The 22,854-nt window shown below is 43.6% G+C and overlaps 1 protein-coding gene and 1 long non-coding RNA gene across 3 annotated transcripts in view; one reads left to right on the plus strand and one right to left on the minus strand.

Annotated features, from left to right (window-relative positions):
* Positions 1–439: 439 nt before the first annotated feature.
* On the minus strand, positions 440–12,741 carry RBM14 (RNA binding motif protein 14). 2 transcript variants are annotated; one of them, XR_013601071.1, is made up of 4 exons: positions 11,974–12,667; positions 8,208–8,331; positions 3,516–4,506; positions 440–1,454 (listed from the first exon to the last, which is right to left on the minus strand). XR_013601071.1 is itself a non-coding variant. In XM_078660835.1 (3 exons), exons 1-3 carry the CDS (start codon positions 12,302–12,304, stop codon positions 1,259–1,261), a joined length of 1,518 nt encoding a protein of 505 aa, XP_078516961.1. In that variant the 5' UTR covers positions 12,305–12,741; the 3' UTR covers positions 440–1,258. The 2 variants fall into 2 exon arrangements, 1 of the variants encoding a protein (XP_078516961.1); XM_078660835.1 differs by lacking the exon at positions 8,208–8,331 and having other exon boundaries at positions 11,974–12,741.
* Positions 12,742–12,808: 67 nt separating this feature from the next.
* LOC144781822 (uncharacterized) overlaps positions 12,809–22,854 on the plus strand; it is a 120,349-nt gene continuing 110,303 nt past the window's right edge. Inside the window, exon 1 of the long non-coding RNA XR_013601072.1 lies at positions 12,809–12,959. This is a non-coding gene — a long non-coding RNA (uncharacterized LOC144781822). The remainder of the gene's footprint in view (positions 12,960–22,854) is intronic.

The raw sequence follows: 22,854 nt of genomic DNA on the forward strand, positions 1-22,854 counted from the left end.
GCATTGTTGGTGAGTGGTAGTGAGGGAATTCACGGAGAAGGAGGAGACTCATTGTTTTGACCATTATTTGCTGGATATGGCTCGGGATATGCAGGTGGCGGTCGATTATGTAGTGTATCAGATTCCAGAAATTTCTGTCAGGTGGTAATGGGGGGCCCGACATTTAAAAAAAAATTCAGCAGGGGGGGGAGGGGGGGGCTCAACCTTCAAAAGTTTGAAGACCTAAAGGCATTCACTATAAGAAGCACACTTACATAATGCTTGATCAGTAAAAAAACAATTTAAAAAACTGAAATGCTGCAATAGAGAAACTAGGCAGTGTATGGAAGTCTCCCTGAAAGTGTGGGAATATTAAGTTTAACAAGCGAGAATGAAAACAAACAAAATAAATATTAACCAGTAATTTGATCTAAGGCAAGGAAGTAAAGTCCAGTCAGCCTTAGAATACCAATATTGTTTATTTGCAGTCAATACAAAAAAAAAGCATTACACATTTAATGCCAAAAGAACAGTGAATATTTAGCAGGAAAATCTGTTGCATTAGCTGGAATATATGACGAGAACTGCCAAATAGTTAGGGATATGCATTTGGGGACAGTTCTGTTCTAGCATTAGCGTTTCCCACCCAAAATACATTGTTATGACATAATTGTAACAAAAAAAGAAAAAAAAACACTTCACATTTCTGAAGATTAACAGTTTTTATTAAAAGCAGCCAAACCTAAACCTTACACAATTGCAAAAAAATAAAATACGGCAATAGCAATACAGAGTGTTCATCACGAAAACGAAACAGCTACCAGATGCTAGGAACAGCAAGTGTAGGGTGCAGACAAAGTGAGCTCACTGCCGCATTACACAAACATTGTCCTGATTTTTGGAGCGAGCACGGCAGGCTTCTGCTGGGCTTTAAGTATAATGGCTAAAATGACTGTAGGAAAATAAGTTGGGTACAAAGTTGGCATTGACATTCCGATCCAAAACACTATTGTAATAACCTGCAAATTAACATTCATTTTAGGAGACTTCATTCGGTTTCAAAAAAACACATTTGTGACAAGCCCCTGCGCCTAAAATGGGTTTAAAAAAAAAAAAAAAGGCTGTTATTCCTCTGCAATGGATGAACATAGTATAAAATGATCATGCTAACAAGGTTTTATGTCACGCAAATCCACAGACCTAGGGCATAGGGGCTGCAGTGGGTTTGTGAAATCAAATGTTAGCCAGCAAATGAAAAACTGTCCAACCCATGACCACTCTACAGACGGCGCTGGAAATTAGACTGCATCTGTGCAGCACGCAGATAATCGCCATAGGCAGCCGCATAATTTGAATATTCGGATTGTAGTTCTGCAGGGCGGCGATATTCCAACGGCGGCGAACGGCGGTATGCAACCTGCGATTCTGCTAAACGGCGGTATTCAGACTCAGTATAACGGCGATCAGACCCAAACCTGGTCAAGACAAAAGGAATATTACATGAATGGGAGAAAAAAAAATACCAGGTAACAATTTTAGTTCCACCTTTTGCAAAACAGAAGCTGGATCTATGACATGAACCAATCAAGCAGAATAGTATTCGAAGCTATTATGTGGGAAATTAGGAGCCAAGAGTTTCTGGGCTACGGGATAACCTGTAGCGCAAGGGGTAACCGCATAACGCCCAAGGCAGGACGAACGCCGTAGTTACAGTGTATGCCACAATAAGGTGATCAAATCAAAATGTGTTTGTCCAGATTTAGAATATCGTTTTTCTAAATGCAACAATGATCGGGAGACCAAAAAGTGTACTTGCCAGAAAAATGTTGCAAGACAGGGTAAAAGGATTGAATCGCAGTACATTGCAGAAGCCTTTGGAGCTAAATAGGGTCAGACCAATCCAAGGACTTAACGGGGGAGATGACAGAAACGATCCAAATGAAAGATGACAGAAATAGTAAAATGTATGTTGATAGTTAGGTGGTTGTTTTACGTACACATCTCAACATGGTGTTCAACAAATTCTCAACATTTTAAACGGTAGTGCCAATACTTTAAAAGGGAAAATATATTCGAAGTTTGGGATCATAATACTAAGGCCCTCCTGGGCATCTCTAATTCAGATGATTGTGATTTTTGCATAGGAAGCAATTAATGTCCGATAATCGGATTGAACACGTGTTTAACCAAAAGTGAGAAAAGGTGGCTTGAGGGGGGGGGGGGGGGGTGTGAGTGAGAGAAAGGGGGGGGGGTAAACTTCACAGTCAATGTTAACACTTGGAAAGCGTCCCATTGTAGAGCTACAAAAAATGTATACACTTGAAATTTGGATTACATAGCCAGGCCCTAAAGAAGGATTGGGGAAGCAATGTGCAGGCCATAAAGTACCTTCCGAGATTCCATTCAATTCAGCTGCCTCCGTTTTCACGAAAAGTAAAGCCTGGCGAGCTTTGTCACATTAGAAACCAGCAAAGTTTAACATTTGTTTACATGTATTATAAAAAAGCATGCAACACCAAGCTTTGGAACACTTTTAAAGAGAATTAATAGCCTGCGAATGAAGGCACATTAAGCAAATAATTTTCCTAACACATTCAAGTTATCAGATACCATCTTACCAAGGTAAAGGGAAATATGAACACAGGCATGTTGCTTGCTCGCATTTAAAACGTCCATCAGAAAAATGGATCTGCAAGCAACCAAAGGTAACTGTAGGGAGAGCAGATTGACGCCACCTTATTTACATATCTAGTTTTTAGGCGTGAGGAAGGCAAGATTGTTCGGGAGTGGTCACATGCAGGCCGACACAATCACCTGAAGAAAACATTAACATGTGGAAGAGAAAGGTATCTGCTACCATGGCGGACACTCGTCCACCTCTGGGAACAAAGGGTCGTGAGTCAAAAATCCTGCTCGAGACTGGCCTCCGTTCGGCATAAGCAGCATTCTACATCCTTACTTTTAAACGTTTGCTGGATAAAGTAAACAGGTCTCAACTATCCATGTTACTTCGATGCATACCGAAATGTTCGCCTGGTATACAAATTATCCAACTTTATAAATAAATTAAAAATCTATTAGCCGATGTACATCTTCGTGGGCCACCAAGATTAAATAGGGCAGTGAAAGCAAAAGCACTGAAATGTAGATAGGTTTGCTTTCAAGTTAAGCGAATAAGGTAGTAAGCAACATGTGTGAGTTTTAGGCAAAGGAGAAGCTGAAGTGCCCCCGCTGCCTTGGTTTAAAAAAAAAAAAAACTGCAATGCCTGGACATCAGTGTGGGGAATGCGACACTTTGGAAGCGAGTAAACAAATTGAATGCCTCAAGTTGAGACGGCGCAGCAAATCGAGGTAAAAGGGACATTGGAACAAAATTATGAAACCGACAGTATAGGTTTCCTGTGCATCACTGCCCCTTCGCACCCTTCACCAACCACTGCAATGATTTCCCCCACCATTACAAGGCAAAACAGGAGCCATACTGAACAGATCAGGCATGGCCTAATCTCTAGAGGCCTTGCAGGAAAGTTACATACCTCTTCAATAGCTCTGGCGACTTTCTGTAGGCATCAAGGGCAGAAGCTCGAGGGGGAGAGAGGCGTGTGCGCTCATATCCTGGAGTGTCTGTAGGTGAATGCTGAGACAATGCAGAATATGCAGCAGACTGCTGTGCAAGAGCTGCAAGTTGGCTTGCGCTATCGTAGGCTCCGAGAGGAGCGGCAGCTTGTCTGTATGATGCAGCCAGCGCAGCCGATGCTTGTGAAGAATAAGGTGAGGCCAACCCAGATGTCTGGGAAGAATACTGAGCAGAGCCCCCAGTACCAGCTTGAGCTCCATACGCAGCAGTCAATGAAGATGCCTGGTCTCCATAAGCGGAAGCCAACGCAGCCGATGTCTGAGTTCCATAGGCAGATGCCAGTGAGGAGGCAGCTTGGTTTCCATAGGTACTCCCTAGAGCGGAGGCAGATGTTCCATAAGCAGAGGTTTGTGCCCCATAAGCTGCTGCAAGAGCAGCAGAGGCTTGAGCGCCATAAGCAGACGCCAGTGCAGCGGAGGCCTGCGCCCCGTATGCAGATGCCAGCTGCGACCCATAGGCTCCAGACTGAGCCCTGTACTGGGCAGCTAGCGCAGACGCAGGCATTGAATAACCAGTCACTAATGGTGGTGATCGGCGCATCGGGCTTCGATCTCTTCCATAATACATAGACTGTAGTCTTTGTCTATTTTCATAAGCATCATACCTGCTTGCCTCGAGATAAGCACGCTGATCATATGGAGACGTCATAGCATACTGTGAATAAATACTATCTAAAGATCTGCGTTGATCAAAATCTTCACTCCGCGTCTGGGAGTCTTCCCTGTTATTTCGTCGGCTTTTGTCAGATTGTCCATTTGGGCCAGATCCTTTTTTCTGAACTTTAGTAGAGAGCTCAACATTAATTCTTTTCCCCTTCAGCTCCTTCCCATTCAGGTGTTCAATTGCATCTTTCGCCTCCGATTCTCTCTCCATATGAACGAAAGCGTAGTCTGATAAAGCAGTAGACAAATGGTTACTAGTCAGACACCAAAATGCAAACATTTCACGACAATTTTACAGTAACAGGGCTTGTAGCAGACAGACCCGTTCCATATTCACAAATGTTAAATACCCAATCAAGTAGGACGATGGTTATATTATTAAAGTTACAAAATCTAACAGCCAAATTACAATTCGACTAAACTCACTGGATGGACTCAAGATGCGAAAACTAGCCAAAGAGCTACTGCAAACAAGCCAACAGCAACTCTAAAAAAAAATTAACTGGTCATGTACACGCCCCCCCCCCCCCCCGCCCAAAAAAAACAAAACATACTAGGATAGCGATTAGAAGAGGAGGTGAAAATGAATACAGACAACAAAGTTAGTAAATAAATAATTGAAATGATACGAAAGCACAAGTGAATATTGTTAAACGTTCAACATTTGCAGTTACAAAGTATATTACAGATTTACATTAATGTGTTATGGCAGACTATAGAACGGGCATATTTGGACTCCATGACGTCATGTCTTACTTTAGATCAACTATTAAATGTAGTGAAATGACAGCCTATCCTTTTATTTGCACAACCCCTACATTTAATCTGTACTCAACACCATGAAGTTAAACTTGCTTTACTTAAAGCATATCCTAACATTATTCATGCAGGATTATTAACTACTCCGAACACTTGCCTCAAACGCAGGGTTTAGCAAAATTGACATGACAATACCTATATTTCCACTCAAGTCTAAAAGCAGCAAAATACGCTTCACAAAATTTGGTAAAGGTAAAGTGGAAATTTAATGAGGCATTTTGGTAAAAAAAACTACGTAAAACTACGTACATTAACGAAGCTTGAGTCTACACTTAAGCAGAATATCAAAAGGGGGTACGGTACACTTGACGATGGCTTGAATTCAGATAATACTGTTAAAGGAGTCCTTTCTTTCGAATAAGAACTCGAACATCAGACACTCCTGGGAAAGGATATTTCCGAACCTGCTCTTCATGCCTTCAGAAAAAATGACCCAAGCCTACATGAACCTAGCGGATCGTAAAGTAAGGAAATTCTTTAAAGGTGTATTTCAAACAAGCACTGGTAAAGTCAAAGTAGCTTTTGTGTCATAAGCGCGTGTTATTCGGCAGCAAGTTTTGCCAAACCTGACCTAAAAAGATCTTACAACGAAATATCTTGGACCACAGTGCCCCAAGTAAGCTGAGAGGTAAAAGAACTCTAAGTAGTATTATAAAAATGAGCCAGAAGGTAACGTTTGCACTTTAACTGGCTGAATTTATCGCATTTGATATACCTATTAAGCTCCAAGTGAAAAAATGCATCCACGTGTGATAAATGAACAGTCTTTGTCCCAGGCTAAAACATAGAAACTGCACACACTTGCATGTACATCTGCAAATAAAATGTTATCTTTACTGCAACGTAAATACATCAAAGAAAATACATTGGTTCTCATCAGCTGGGTCTTATTCACAAGCCACACCTTGACTATGAGGTAAAACTAAGGGACTACATAATTCCCCTTCACTGAAACCCAATGAAAACAAACGGAACACAATCACACAGGGAATGAAATTGCCTCGAATAACGGCCCATCCAAACAACGGCAACCCATGAAAACCAATGGCTACAAGGGGCCGACTTAAATAACAGTCTCCCTGTACTAAGTACTACATTGTTTTTAAGAACCACTACTTGGTAGTCTAAACGGCTAAAGCTGCATTGGTCACACCTAAATAGAGGAAATGAGCTTCTTAGAAGAAAAACAGTGGATTACGTTTAAAGAGTGTTGGGAGGAAGGACCGATTATTGAACACTACCATTAAAATAATTACAATGTAGTTCCTACTTGTAGGCATATTAGACTTCTGCCACGTCATCCCAGCTGTATGACAACAAAGGTCGCTCACCAAATCAAGTAGCACAGGTGCTACTGTCCATGAAACACTAGGGACAAGCTAAAAAAACATTAAGCAGTTCTATTTATTACCGAGGCAAGGTATTGTTAAGATTAAAATATATACTAAAGGAACAGACCAGCCACTCTCGTAAGCGATTCAAAGACGAGGGGGGGCAGGGAGCAAAAAAAATGGATCAAAACCAATAGTTTCTTCCGTCGCCTCCCACTTGTTAGATTTTAAATAACTTATGCCATGACTCATTAGGTGGTGCTTAGCAGACATTTCCCTCCATCTTTCAGTTACCTTTTTTGGGAAAGGGTGGTGGGGTATTTTTCTGTGTGTGTTCTACATCATACCACAAATTGCTGGCTTAACTAGAGTTATGGTTTTAAGTTTAAACTATGGCCTATAAGTCAGACATGATTCAGGTATACTTTGTTAACTGTAATGCCTTACGAGGTGGTCCTGTGTGTTACTACTGAGAACGATAAATCGTACGGAGTGCTTAACAGTGTCAGATTGTTAAGTATTTTATTGCTTATGCAGCTACTTAAAACTTGAATTAAATGATATTTCCAGTTCTCATGTACAAACACCTATCGTGTGTCGAAACTAAAAACTGCGAGCACATTTTTGATCATTAAGAGCGTCAGCTGCTAGAGCAAAAAAATATAACCTTCCAGCATTTCAGCTAAGTACCATGACAGAGAAGCATAGAAAACTGTTGAAGCACAGTGCATATGACACTTCGCACATGCTTTATACGAAAGTCTCCTTTGCTAGATACCAAACGCCCCAAGAGCTGCATGCAACTTTTCCAGACGTCCAAGTAAAGCATTTAACTGACCCACCAAGTTTCTATTGGCTAACGACAAACTGTAATGGTTCAAACTTGGTGCCAAGATAGGAAACTGGACAGATGAACGGCCACATCCAGTTCACCAGATTCACCAGTGACAATGGGCTCACCGTCGAGAGACAATGACTTAATACTAACTGAAAAATTAAAACTATAACCACAGGAGCCCAACTTCCAGAATGAGTTTAAATTCTATCTGAATGGTAGTCAAGTTCGCGCTATATAAAACTGTGTGAAATAAAAATAAATGAACAAGGCCTGATCAAGGGACCCGAGACAACACATTGACCACATTAACTCCACAGGACCACATCACCCCCACCTTGATAAAACAGCACATGCCTGACGGGTGCATATTTGCAGAGCCATCATAGAAACACTCCTGCTTATCTAGCTGACCATATCGGCCTCTACAGACCCCATTCTGGAGGTTTATATGCACCCACGATCTGGACCGGCGTCCACATTCATAAAGCTGCCCATAACTCTTCAATTTAGAAAAGAGCAGAAGACACCTCCATTTAAAGATTATAACAAGGTAAATGGTCCAGCTCTTCCTAGCACCTAGCCTTCACACACTCCAAATCCATCTCACACTTCAAAACTGTGCCATGCCCTACAGAGCCCTTCTGCTAAATTCACCTGTAACATTAGTACATAAAAACCCTGTATAAAACAGAATAATGTTATAATTTTTAACAAGACTTGCAATAAACCGCAAACATGGTACAATTAACCATATTCAGTTTAAAAGGAAACCAGCACCAAGAGATGTGCAACCCACACACAAAACATTGATCAGGTTTAGCAGTGCTCAACTCGTGTCTGGCAGCTCAATTACACAAGGTGTATAGCTGGCTACACATAGGACCATGGGTGAAATATGGACACGAATGTTCAGAGTTCATGTAAGGAAGCACCAGGCTCACCTTAGCTTTGAAGCAGGGTCAGTTCCATTCACTGAGGTAGAGGAGCCTGGGGAAAGCGCTAAACTCTTAGCCCTGCCCCATCGAAACAGTAGTAAAGCTCAAACAAAAGCCCGAACAAAGAACACTACATAAAAAAAGAAAAGAGAAATTACATTATTTTCGGTTCTAAAACGATTCCTCTTCTATTAAGCCTACAATAATGCCCTTTATGACGGAAGCTTAGGAAGTTATGAATGCCATTCAAATGTAATAGTAAAGTTTAAATGGTTCGCCATTAATAGGTCAGTTTTCAATTAAGACTGTACACTCAAGCATATATATATTTTTTAAACAGAACAGTTTAGCAGCCATTAACCATTCAGAAATTCCCTATCGAGGCAGCACAGAACGGGGCGCAAGATATCATGCATTACACTTAACTCCAGTTTGAGGATTCTCACGGCTCATTGTGAAATCATAAGCATGCCCTAAAACAATAAGTGCAGTAGGGCAAACTACGTATGAGGCATCTGATAAAATTTAATGAGCGTGTTAGATAGTCTACGGTCAGGTGTTTTATTTTAGATGACGCAAGTTATTTTAGTGTGACCTTAACCTGTGTATGATTTGAAATAATTTTCAAAGCAGACGAAAATCGGAGTGGCAGCATTGGCTTCATTTGACAGACGGTGCGGGGGTTCTACTAAATTCGGGGCCGGATGAAATTTGTGTCGGGTGCCAAAGGGGATATCTTGCCCTCACCCACCTACAGCGACCGTATCACAAGATTTCAATAATGCGACTAAGGGTACATGCAGCCCTTGAGAAAATCAAAAAGTGGAACTTATGGCGCAGGTAATTCTTGAATGTAATATACGATCTCGCTATAAACAACTTCGGCACTCTTCCCCAAATTGAAATTTTGCTCTTATAAAGTCAAGCGTCTTGTAAACGCTGCTGACTCGTTTAACATGAACGTGTTAATTTGAGAGCTATAACCAGGGCGACTGGAATTATGCCCCGGGAGGACCAAGATATAAATGGGTGGGTCGTCTAAATTATAGCGCAAGGCCACAAATTATGCGGTGGAATGCAGCATATTTTGTAACCATATTTATCACATCACTGTCTTTTTTTACACTTTAACAGTGGGCAGCATTTCTGCCCAATTAATAACAATTTAAAACTCAATATGGCAAATAACCACACAACAAAGCGTGCAGCAGTGCATTTTTAGTAGCTTTGGAACCGTTTGAGCTACACATTTTTGGTTAAAATCTGCAGCAACAGATGGATTACGTAATGTGCAATAAATACATATTTACGAAGAAAACGCAGCGGCCGCAAAAATCGCCCTGGTAATAACTGCATTGCGATACATTAAGGCAGAATAGAGGAAAGGCTAATTTAAATAGGATCACAAATATCTGCTGGTTAAGGCTAATAAAGTCATATACAAATACTCGACTTCTAGATAATAGTTAAGATAGATATATATCAGATTGCACTACTTTGTCTTTTTTGCTCAGTTACTCTGTGGACAGCACTTAAAAGTTTGGAATGCAGGTGTGATAATTCCGTTAGTCAAGAGGGGTAACTACCCCTTCTTTTTTTAAAGGCACAATAAAACCCAGTTTAACAAGCAGACAAAGGGTATCGAAAATAAGAAGATTCTTAGACACGCAAGAGCGGATTACACATGAACAAAATTTTAAAGCTCCCAAACCAGATCACGACCTGCAGGCATTGGCAAAAAACACTAGCCCCGGCATTTGACCTAAAGTTCAAGAGAAAAAACCCAGGACACCAATAAATGAATTAATCCATCCTTGCTACCCACTTTCATCATAAGCACAACCTAATCAAACGACTATTCTAAGATTCCTTCGCTCTATTCACCAAAGCAAACATGCTCAAGTCCTGCAATCCCTCACTGGCTACCTACAGCTAGTGGGTCCCCCCAGAGAAAAGTACCACAGCCATGTATTAAAACCTGGAATAATCGCACCTTTAAGTAGAATCTGTAGTTTACCGCCGACAAACATGTCAATTCATATGCAACACTTCTGGCCCACACTAATATTCTAAAACAGAGGACAGCAGCCACTTATAGTACATGCAGGTTGCATAACTCCACCAAACTGATTGATGATCGTCTCACACTGACATGCAACGTCTGCTATGGTTCTCCATGATCCACTACCGTACACAGCCAACGGAACTGGCATACAGTAACTGGAAAGACGCACCACATATTGCTGGCTAATCATCGGAAACTAAAGCTAGTCCACAACTGCAGGTCCCAACCGGCTAGATAATTGACAACATTTAACAATTCGATATGGGATGACAGTAACATTCTACCAGACCAATCCCTACAATATCTCTAAACCTGGCTGGTCAGAGCCATAAACCTTTCAACAACGTATCTCAAACTGGACAACAGCAACAGGCAAAGAAGGGGACCTGCAGAGCTGTTCAAAGCAGTCACCCTTATCTGCCACACTGTAAGGGATGCATCCCTTAATCCAATAACCGCAAGTAGGTGGTCATCACGCACATGGGGACACTTACCATAGTGGGACACTAAACAAAAAAACAAAAAACATCCGTACAAATGTTTCAACAGTTAAAGCAGGAAACAGAACACCGATAACCCTTGCTGGAGAGTGGGAACTGTAAAGGTGCAACCATCCAATGTCTGGCATGGGGCGAGCGTTTTCACAGGACCGATTCACAAAGCTGTGGGTTACACCTAAATATACAGATTCAGTTCATAAAGCACTATCTGTGGGTAGTTTCTTTAGGCACGAGTAGATTTTACGCCCAAAGATTCAAGATGACGTTATTCAAACATGGAGTATGATGCCCTATTCTAAAAGGTTTAGAGAATCGTACCCAATAAATTGGTCAAATCACAAAACTTTAAACTCCAAATATTAAGCCTGCGGTCAGGATTACCCATCGAGAGGACAGCTTTACCAGGGCCTGGTAGAAACCATATGATCTACATGGTATAGTACTAGCGATAACATGGCTGGTCTAAAATCGTGTTGGATAGTCGACGCCCCACATGCTTACAGTAGTTAAGTTTGAGCATATGGAGTTTATCATTTGACAGAGCACGTACTTTTGATTGAACGACAGTAAAGCTCCGGCCTCTCACTACCCAGAGCTTAACCTCCCAATCGACAGCCCGAGAAAGAGCTTTTAAAACACGATTTACATTCTAGGAACCGTCGGAAGGCCAGGTGCATTTTAAAATACATGCCTGAAGCCTTCCTAACAGATAGACGGTTGCGCTAATCTGGTGGGGATTTAACTACATGTCCACTATTAGCTTCATTCAGTACAAGAGAAATACTCATTCACCAAAAGTTTAAAAACATTAAAACAGCAAAACCCCCTTAAATATAAAGAGCATAATAACCACCCAAACAAAGGCAATTTCGAAGGATTTGAAAAAAGGCCTGTTACGAGTAGTAAGGCTGAGTCAGACGCTAAAGGCCATTACTGTGGGACTAAGAGTAAGTGACGCATGTGTCCGAGACTAGCGTAACAAACGCCGGTTAATGTTTCGAAACACTTGCTTGGTAGGAGATAACTTCGTAGTTTAGTGGGAGCATAGTCTGTGAATGTAAATGTTTGGCCGTGGCCCTTCGGGTTCATGGGTCTAATCTTTTGGGGTCACGGGGAATTTTATATTGTATGCTCTAGAACCTGCGACTGAAGAGACAGTGAGAGGTGCTGCGGTTAGTAAGCGGTAGGAAGGTCAATGCTCCTTTACCTTTCACGATATCGCATTCCACCACCCTGCCGTAGGTCTCGAAAAGGTTGCGCAGCTCGGTGACGGTGCACGAGGCGCTGACGTTGCCCACGAACACCTTCCAGGTGTTGAGAGGCCGCGGCTTGCTCAGTTCAACCACCATCTTTCGGCCATTCAGCTCGCGGCCGTTGAGTGCCGCTATAGCGGCCAGGGCCCGGTCCTCTTCGCGCATGTGAACGAAGGCGAACTGCTTCATGACTGCACAGCTCACCACTGTGCCGTGGTGCTCGAAGAGCGCGCTCAGCTCTTCCTGCGTCGTTTGCTCGTCAACGTTGCCCACGAAGATCTTCATCTTGATGCGTGTAAAGACTGTGTGAATGGGAAAGGGAGCAAAGAAGCAAAATATGTCTTTCTACGACGGCGACGGCGCCCACCCCTAAGCCCTCGTGACGCCCCAAAAAATACAAAATGGATGCGATGCTCTAATTACCACCCGCCACCCTTTATAGTCTTATGCGTCTCAGAAACACGGCGTCGGCGCTTGAACGGCGACAGGATGATAATGGCGCAGCTGCGGCGACAACTATGGCGCGGACGGCGGAGACTGACCGCCGCTCTCCCCCTCCCGCTCAGTCTGTTCGTCCGAGTATCCCTTCCACAAGAACTGCTCGACTTTCTTGCTTCCTCAGCGCCGTTCCGTAAAATGGCGTCAGACTGCTAGGGTGTCACAGGAAAAAGGAAAGAGAATGACAAAGAAGAGGTTGACCAATCGGCATCCGCAGTATTAGTCATCCGACCAATCGACGATTCACGAGCTTTCATAGGACCGGAAAAGGAGGGGGTTAACCATGTACGGCGAAAGCGGCCATATTGGAGTAACAACTATGTGTGGCGCTATCACCGGCTAATCCAATATTAAATTGCTATAGCTTTTTTGTGCATCGAATTCGTCCTGTAGCGTTTGCCGATTGCAGCATATTATGAGGTCGTTTGGGTAATACATAACGGTATGCTGCGTTTCTTTATTATTAAGGTAGTCTGGTTACCTGAGACCTGTTACGTATTTTTCGTTACAATCTTCATAATGTTTTAGTGACGAATCTTAAGGTATGTAAATGCATTATAAGCTAATATTACTTGAAAACGTAAGTACACTAATATGGCGTCTTCATGTACTGGCGGGATAGCCCTTCTTTCGTTGTCTGTCTTCACTGTCGTGGAAGTATCTGATTCTCTGTTGCCTGTAATTTTTGGGTGGAATTTGTAGGCTGGGCATGTGTTGTCTGTTGAAGTGCTCAATAAAGAGGGGCTTGGACTTGAAACATTTCCAACATTTGTGAGGAAAATGAAAAATGTCCTATTGTTTAAAATTTATTTTTTATTTTCTTTATTCAATTTTCCAGTTATACAATGCAATAACAAGATAATACCAAACACAGTGCCTACAGCACAATCACATTACCCATACACCTTTCATAGCACATCTTCAGGGTATTGGCAACACACAGAGTTTATTGTACATATATCTTATCAATCCTCTGGGGCCAGGATATAACAACAAAGCACCATGCTCAGTTCAGTCATCTAGTGGTCTATCTAGTGGATCTTCACTTTGAGTTTTTAAAAGGTATGCTGTAAAAGATGCCCATATGTCTTTAGGCCTAGACCCCACTGGGGGTACTTAGGCGTATCGAGTCATTTGGTCCTTACAGTATGCTCTATCTTTTAACCATTGTGCTACTTGTGCGGTTGTTCTCCCACCTCAATTTTGGCCTACTTTGCTTCGCCAGCAGGAGTGCGATTGCTACTAGTCTCCGGTTCTGCATTTGCAGTCCCGCAACCAGCCAGGTTGGCACATGTGTGGTGTGCACACCACTTCCTCCATCATCATATCAGACAGCCTCAGTTACCTGTATCCAGTACTCTTGTAACTTCTCACAGTGCCATGCTAGGGGCATGAAGTCTGCCTCTCACGCTTTACACCTTCTGCACGCCTGGGATTCCCTCAGCCCATACCTGTGTAACTGGATTGGGGTGTAGTACATCTGTTGTATATATTTAAAATGAGTGATTCTTAGATTGCAATATCTGTCAGGTAACCAGTTAGTGTGCAGCAGTATTCCCAATCTTTCTGTGTAAATGGAATGTCGAAGACTTTATTCCACCTCTCAATTCCTTTGCTATATTGTGCAACTACCTCTGTCTGCAATGCGTTATATAATCAGGTTACTAGTTTTGTGTTGGATGAGCTTGCAAGCATGAGTTGCAGCTGTGTTAGTGTCTGCGGCGCTACTTGGTGGCAGGATTCATTGTTCTAGGAGCTTATTTTAGTCTGTGGTAAGAAAATGGCAGCATTGGGGCACTGTTTTGGTGCACAGAGACCTCCTCCAGTGTGAGGAACGTGCCATCTGGGTATGCATCTCCCATAGTGGTTACCCCTACCTCCGCCAGGAGAGCCAGCGCCTTCAGTTCTTGTGCAACAGATATCACAGGGTGGTGTGCCAGCGGCAATGCGGGGGCAAATAGCGTCTCTTTCCCTGCACGGATTGCAATTGTTCGCCAAGCCTTCACCGTACTGTCTATTGTGTTGACTCTGGGGTTAGGTTGGCATTTTTTTGGCAATAGGGCGGTGAGTGGCGTGGTGTGTACACCGTCCACATCCACTACTATGTGCGGCAGGAATGGGGGGGAGGAACCAGTAGTGTGCGAAGTGGTTCCAATTGAATGTCTGGACAAGCTTGACAGATTTTCTTTTTCCCTGGAGTAAATTCCAATGCAAAGTTTGCTGTCACTTTTTTCTTACTATTTGACTCGAAGCTATGAAAACGAGTCACAGACACTTAAAAAAATTAAAAAACTTTTATTTTGCAAACCTTGCATTGGAATTTACTCCAGGGAAAAAGAAAATCTGTCAAGCTTTTCCAGACTCTCAATTGGAACTACTTTTCTAGATTAGGGGGTCAGGGGTCTCCCCCTGTCACGGTCAAGCACCATTGCTACTATTTGCTCAATCAATAGGCTAGTAAGGGTTCGGGACCGATTACCCCATCATCTCCTACAATAGTGTGCAAAGTGTGCCTGCACGCTGTCGGGAGCATAGAGTGTCCAGGCAGGATACCAATAACCCCAGGAGCGAAGCTTGTGCCTCAACTTTTCCCAAAGGTGCTTCCCTCTCTGTGTTACAGAGAACACAACAGCGAGGAAATAACCACTCCAGAAAAAGAAGAGACCAAGGACAATATGTCCGCAGATGCGAGCCACAGGCAGGAAGGGCGGATAGGCTCAGACAGGAAGGTGGTATAATCACTGCAGAGGAGGAGAGAACAAATCAAAAAAACTTAGATTATTTAACAGGGAAGTGTATATATACCATAAGCTCGTTCAATGTCACCCCCATACAGTGTGCTATCCCATACTCACCAGCGAACATGTGGCAGAAGACTTGATACCTTACGTCTTGGTCTCTTATAAAAAAAGGCTTCTGGTTAATGTCACCAGCATGGAAAATCCAGAGCTTCTGCAAAATATGCACCACATAAAAGAAAAGTAATTTCCCAAAAGGTCCGAGTACTTTAGGCTCCAAGAGTCCTTGTAATATATTCACAATAGCCCAAAAAGGTCCTTCAAATATTATCGTTGCTTGTATGTTTTGGAATTGACATAAGCAGCAACAATGTAGCTGGGCGGTCCACACGCTAGAAAACGATGCGTGATTTCCAGGCGATGCAGCAAGTATAAAGCGCTGAGAAGACGCTACAAAAAAGGTGTTAGACACCCGTTCCGTGTATAATGTTCGCATAAAGTTTTCAACAAGGTAAAAAAAAGGCGCGTCTGCCCGTTACTCCACGGGGACGCCAAGTATCTGGTTTCTTCGATGATTCTGAAGTGCACGCTGCTTGCAGAGTGAAGGCAGCGCGTGCACAGAAGCTGGGTCGCGATGTGGGTTTCGATGGGGGTAGCTGCAGAATCTTCGGGACTCACGACCTTCAGGGGTGGGGTGACGGGAGGAACAACCAACAGGGATGCAGAGAATAAGGTACGAACAAGAAAACGTAGCTCTCAATGTGCACACCAAACAAGGGAGCAAACGCTGACAAAGGTGGAGCTTGACTCAAAGGCAGTAGGAGAAGTCAGCGCGGAGAATCGGGGAACAGGGAATCCAGAACAGCATAACTCAGGTCAGGGCAGGAAAGCCAAGCGCTGCCATTACATCTCAGGTAGCTTAAGAACCTCCCTTCGTACCAGGTGACCTATCGCAAGGCAGTATGGGACAGCACACTATTCATCCCCCTTATGAGGCCTTATGGTATTTGTAGTGCATTTGTGGTAGCCCTAGTTCGAGGTCTAACAGTTCTCCCCCCTAAAGGTCTCCTCACAGGTCGTGGTTTAGTGGGATGCAATGCGTGAAACCTCCTGACCAACAAAGGGGCGTGTACCTGTTCTGCAGGCTCCCAAGACCTATCCTCTGGGGGGATATCCAACCTAGTCTATTAGATACTGTAATCTACCTCTCACTCTTCTGGAATCTAGGATACGTCTAACTTCATATTCCAAGTTACCATCTACAGTAATGGGGGGTGGGGGGGTTCTTGACAAGAGGGAGTTTGATAGGGTTTTAGCAGGGAAGTGTGAAAGACAGGATGTATTTGCATTTCTGGAGGCAGATCTAGTTTAATGGCCACAGGATTGATAACCTTGGAGATTGGAAAAGGACCTACATATCTGGGTTGTAATTTACGTGGCCCTTCCAACTTGAGATTGCTAGAGGCTAACCACACAAAGTCACCTATATCATAAACAGGGGCAGGACGTCTATGTCTGTCAGCTTGTCGTTTCATATTTTCTTTGGCTTCTCTCAAGTTTTGTCGGGCTTGTTCCCAAAGATTTACGAGATGTGTATGGTGATCAACTACGGCAGGTGTGTGGGATACGGAAGGAGGTAGTTCTATGGGTAGAAATTTAGGATGGTAGCCAGAGGTAAAATAGAAAGGGGATATCTTAGATGAAGAATGGGTAGAATTGTTATAAGCGAACTCCGCCAAAGGTAAGGCTTGAACCCAATCTCCTGTAATAGTAGTGATCAAACATCTCAAGAATTGTTCTAAGGTCTGATTGGTTCTCTCTGTCTGCCCGTCTGTTTGGGGGTGATAGGAAGATGATAAGCGATGGTCTATGTGGAGGGCTGTACATAAATTCTGCCAGAATTTAGAGATGAATTGGGGGCCTCTGTCGGATATGATTACCGAAGGCAATCCATGTAGTCTCACAATATTCTGAATGAAGGCTTCTGTGAGTTCTAAGGCTGTTGGTATCTTTCTGAGAGGGATGAAATGAGCCATCTTGGATAATAAATCCACTACTACTAAGATCGTGGTGTATCCTCGGATCAAAGGAAGATCGGTGATAAAATCTATACTAATGGAAGACCACGGACTATTGGGCACCGCTAATGGTTAGAGAAGACCAGCAGGAACGCAATGTAAAGACTTCTGTCTGGCACAGGTAGGACAAGCGTGTACAAATGCTGCAATATCTTTTGTCATACCCTTCCACCAGAACCATCTCTGACAAGTCAATCGGGTCTTTTCCTCTCCAGGGTGACCGGCTAAATGTAGGGCATGACACCATTCGATAATCAGATTCTGTGTTTCCTTTGTGGGGAGGTATAATTTGCTGTTATGAAAGAAGAGATTATCGGTGATAGGTATTGGACGGGTTTTTTACCCACTCTTCTTGATCTAAGGTAGAGTATACCTGTTCCAGATGTGTAAGAAAGGAATGTGAATCTACAGTTTGATCCCCTACCGCAATGATGCGATCTTCGGGAATAATGGCAGTAGGTGTTTCTATTGACTATTTATGTTCTTTACCTAGACGTGACAAGGCATCAGCTTTACCTTGTTTGACCCCAGGACGAAAATTTATTTGGAAGTCGTACTCTCCAAAAAAAGAGACCCATCGCATTTGCCTAGGGGTTAGGGCTTTGGCAGTTCTGAAATACTGTAACACGCGTCTATCCTTCTACACCCCCTCCCGCCAACTACGATCGTCCAATCAAGCCCTCGCCGCAATCCAGCGCATCCACAGATCCACCATGGGGGGAAGATCCTTCTCCTACTTAGCGGCTAAAACCTGGAATTCTCTCCCCACCCACCTCCGCCTCACTCAGAACCACCTCTCTTTCAGAAAGCAACTTAAAACCTGGATATTCGATAAGTAAATTCACCTCCCTCCCTCAAGCGCCTTGAGACCCTCTGGGTGAGTAGTGCGCTATACAAATTTCTGAACTTGAACTTGAACTAAGTTGCGGTGGTCTGAATAGATGGTGATGGTGTGTGGGGAGCCCAGCAGATAATGGCGCCATTCCTGAAAGGCGAGTTTTATGGCCAGTAACTCTCTTTCTCCGATAGTGTAATTCTGTTCCGCCTGAGACAATGTCTTGGAGAAATAAGCCACTGGATGCAGAATGCCGCTGTTAGGCTCTTGCTGGGATAAGATTCCTCCCACTGCATATTGGGAGGCATCGGCTTCCACAAAATAAGGTTGTGTTTCATCCGCATATTGGACAATGGGAGTAGAGGTAAATCTGTTTTTTAGGGTCTGGAACGCTTTCTCAGCTTCTGTATCCCAATTAAATTCTACTCCCTTTTTAAGGAGTCTAGTGATAGGGGTGATAAGATCCGAGAAATGGTTGATAAACCTCCGGTAAAAGTTAGTGAATCCTAGGAAGGATTGCACTTCTTTAACCCAGGTAGGACTACTCCATTGAGTAATGGCTGATATCTTGGCAGGATCCATATGGATACCTTCAGGAGATATGATGAACCCAAGGAATGCCACCCTCTGTCTGTGGAAAATGCTTTTGTCCAATTTAGCAAAAAGGTGGTTGTCTTGCAATCTTTTCAATATCAAACTTACATGTTGCACATGCTCTGTCATGTTCTGGGAGTAGATTAAAATATCGTCAATATAGACGATCACGAACACGTCCAGGTATTCTCGGAGTATTTCATTTATGAAGAATTGAAAGGCGGCAGGCGCATTGCATAAGCCAAAAGGCATTACGCAATACTCGTATAGTCCGAATTTGGTACGAAAAGCCGTCTTCCACTCATCTCCTTCCCTGATTCGGATCAAGTGGTAAGCCCCTCTTAAGTCAAGTTTCGTAAATATGGTGGCTTTACGCACCTGATCCAAAAGGTTAGAGATGAGCGGAAGAGGGTACTTATTTTTGATTGTCACTTTATTAAGGGAGCGATAGTCAAGGCAGGCTCTAAGGCCTCCTTCCCTCTTCGGGATAAAAAAAGAGGGGAGGAGACCGGAGAGGTTGAATGCCTTATAAACCCTTTCTTGAGCATGTCTTGTATGTACTCATAGAGATATTTGGTCTCTGGCTCAGTGAGTGCGTATACTCTGCTCACGGGTAAGGCTGCCCCAGGTATCAGATCTATCCTACAGTCGTAGGACCTATGGGGTGGTAACGCCACAGCTTTCACTTCATCAAACACGTTAGCAAACTGTTGATACTCCTCTGGGAGGGGAGCTCCATCAATCGTAGACAGGGCGCAATACACTGGAGTGTGCGATATCCCGATAACAATGGGTTAGACAATATGGAGATCGTAACGTTACAGTTCTGGCCACCCAATCGATGAGTGGATTGTGTCTCTGGAGCCATGGAGCCCCCAAGATAGCCCCAAAAGCAGGGGTATCGATGAGATCGAATGAAAAAGTCTCTGAATGCCCGTTATCACACAAGAGGATGATGTCAGGGGTGTGGTATAATATCAATCCAGAGGATAATTCAGAGCCGTCCACAGCTCGAACCTTCTCTGGATGTTTCTTAGGAATAAATTCCAATCCCAAGGATTTAGCTACCTGAATGTCAAGAAATTTCCTGTGGCACCTAAGTCCAACAGAACGGTTATGGTATGTCTTAATTGTTAAGGCAACAAGAATACAGTGTTTATAGAAAATGGCTTAGGTACGGGGGTCCAGGTATTGGCCAAATGTTGAGAGGTCTTTGAAACAACCTGATTTGGAGGGGCGACCTCCTTACTCCCCAAGTCAATTAGTTTTCCGAAAGGAGAACTCAACTGACTTTACTAGTGGTATCACGTGAAGTGGTTTTAGGTTTGGCGGGACACTCTTTGGCAAAGTGTCCCCCTTTGCCGCAGTATAAACATAGGTTCAGCCTCCTACGCTTTTCCTTTTCTTCTGTAGTCAAGGGGCCTCTAATCCCACCAATTTGCATTGGTTCACTAGTGTCTCGGGGTTCTTTTCTTTCATTTCTGTTTATGTATAGTTTTGGGTAGTCTCCTTTGCTCTTTTCTCCTTTTCTCTCATTTAATCGGTGATCTAGTTTAATCACCAGATCTATAAAAGCAGAACATTCTTCTGGGGGATTCACAATCTGAGACAGTATATCTTTAAGATCATCCTTTAGTCCCCTATAAAACAAGGATGTCCGCTTTTCCTCTGGCCATTGCGTTTCAGTCACTAACCTGTTAAAGGTGGTAATATAAGACAAGAGATCTCTCTCATATGATGGCCACATAAGGCGTCTGGTGGGCAAATGTTTCGGAGTACTAAAGACCCTAAATAAAACCTTAGACCTCCTACCCTTAGCGGCCAGAAGGACACTAACACAGGCATTGGTGACCTCGCGGTTGGACTATGGAAACATTTTGTTCCTAGGGGCAACCGAGGGTAGCCTAGGCCGCCTACAAGTCATACAGAACTCCGCCGCCAGGCTGGTGTTAAGAAGACCTAGGAGAGCCAACTCGCAAAAGGCGCTGGATGCGCTTCACTGGCTGCCTGTGAAGAAACGTGTGCTGTTTAAGTGCCTCCTTTTCTGTCACCGAATTGTCTGGGACAGGTCGCCCGCTTACCTAAAGGATTTAGTCAGCCGTTATGAACCGACTAGGACCCTCCGTTCGGAGGGTGCCGGACTGCTGACAGTCCCCAGGATAAGGAAGGCTAGATTAGGTGGACGATCCTTTGCGCTCCAAGCAGCTCAACAATGGAATAAACTTCCCCTTGTTTTGAGACTGGAGAACAGTGAAGCGCGGTTTAGGGCCTTGCTTAAAACACATCTTTACACGGCGTAGAGCATAGGATCGCATGTCATGCTGTTTCATTGATAGCTCCAGCGCGGGGACACGCCGCAATGGCGTTACTGAGCGCTTTACAAGCTCTTTTATTATTATTATTATTATTATTATTATTATTATTATTATAGATCCCTGTTTGAGATTCAATAGTTCGTTGTCGCGTGCTTGCATATATGAATGCCTAGCAAAGAGACTTCTCATCTTTTCTTTAAATAACGTCAAGTTATACAAAATGGGGTCGTCATTTTCAACTAGAGTTACGGCCCACAATGCGGCATTCCCACTGAGGTAGGAAATTATGAACGCTACTTTAGCTGCGTCATCGGGAAATGATGCAGCCCTACACAGAAATTACAAGTGGCATTGATTCATAAATACTCCGTATTTATGACTATCACCATTGAAACGCTCGGGCATGGCTAGTGGAGTCTGAGGTCGAGTGACTACAGTGACATTTACGGGAGAAGGAACAGCTTCTGTGGACGCTGAAGAAGTGTTGGCGGAAGGGACCTGAAAATGAGCAGGTTGTATGTATGTACGTTTAAATCTAGGGGTTGTTTCTGTCTCTTTACCCTCTAGATGTCTCTGTGATTTAAGAACTGTTAGTTCTGATGTTAGTCGCTGATTTTCTCCCTTGACTAGTTTTAACTCTGTTTGTAAATTAACCACTGCTGCCGCTAACTCCCTCATGGTACTCTCAGTGGAATCATCTATCAGGGTCACATCCATAGTTCTACTTCGCTCAGGGGGTACGTTTTAAACGTGGGCTTGGCTTTCTGTCGGGAGCATAGAGTGTCCAGGCAGGATACCAATAACCCCAGGAGCGAAGCTTGTGCCTCAACTTTTCCCAAAGGTGTTTCCCTCTCTGTGTTACAGAGAACACAACAGCGAGGAAAGAACCACTCCCGAAAAAGAAAAGACCAAGGACAATATGTCCGCAGATGCGAGCCACAGGCAGGAAGGGCTGATAGGCTCAGACAGGAAGGTGGTATAATCACTGCAGAGGAGGAGAGAACAAATCAAACAAACTTAGATTATTTAACAGAGAAGTATATATACCATAAGCTCCTTCAATGTCACTCCCATACAGTGTGCTATCCCATACTCACCAGCGAACATGTGGCAGAAGACTTGATACCTAACGTCTTGGTCTCTTATAAAAAAAGGCTTCTGGTTAATGTCACCAGCATGGGAAATCCAGAGCTTCTGCAAAATATGCACCACATAAAAGAAAAGTAATTTCCCAAAAGGTCCGATTACTTTAGGCTCCAAGAGTCCTTGTAATATATCCACAATAGCCCAAAAAGGTCCTTCAAATATTATCGTTGCTTGTATGTTTTGGAATTGACATAAGCAGGAACAATGTAGCTGGGCGGTCCACACGCTAGAAAACGATGCGTGATTTCCAGGCGGTGCAGCAAGTAGAAAGCGCTGAGAAGACGCTACAAAAAAGGTGCTGGACACGCGTTCCGTGTATAATGTTCGCATAAAGTTTTCAACAAGGTTAAAAAAAAGGCGCGTCTGCCCGTTACTCCACGGGGACGCCAAGTATCTGGTTTCTTCGATAATTCTGAAGTGCACGCTGCTTGCAGAGTGAAGGCAGCACGTGCACAGAAGCTGGATCGCGATGTGGGTCTCGATGGGGGTAGCTGCAGAATCTTCGGGACTCACGACCTTCAGGGGTGGGGTGACGGGAGGAACAACCAACAAGGATGCAGAGAATATGCTACGAACAAGAAAACGTAGCTCTCAATGTGCGCACCGAACAAAGGAGCAAACGCTGACAAAG

Source organism: Lissotriton helveticus, chromosome 9 (assembly GCF_964261635.1).
Source record: "Lissotriton helveticus chromosome 9, aLisHel1.1, whole genome shotgun sequence".
Lineage (NCBI taxonomy): Eukaryota > Metazoa > Chordata > Amphibia > Caudata > Salamandridae > Lissotriton > Lissotriton helveticus.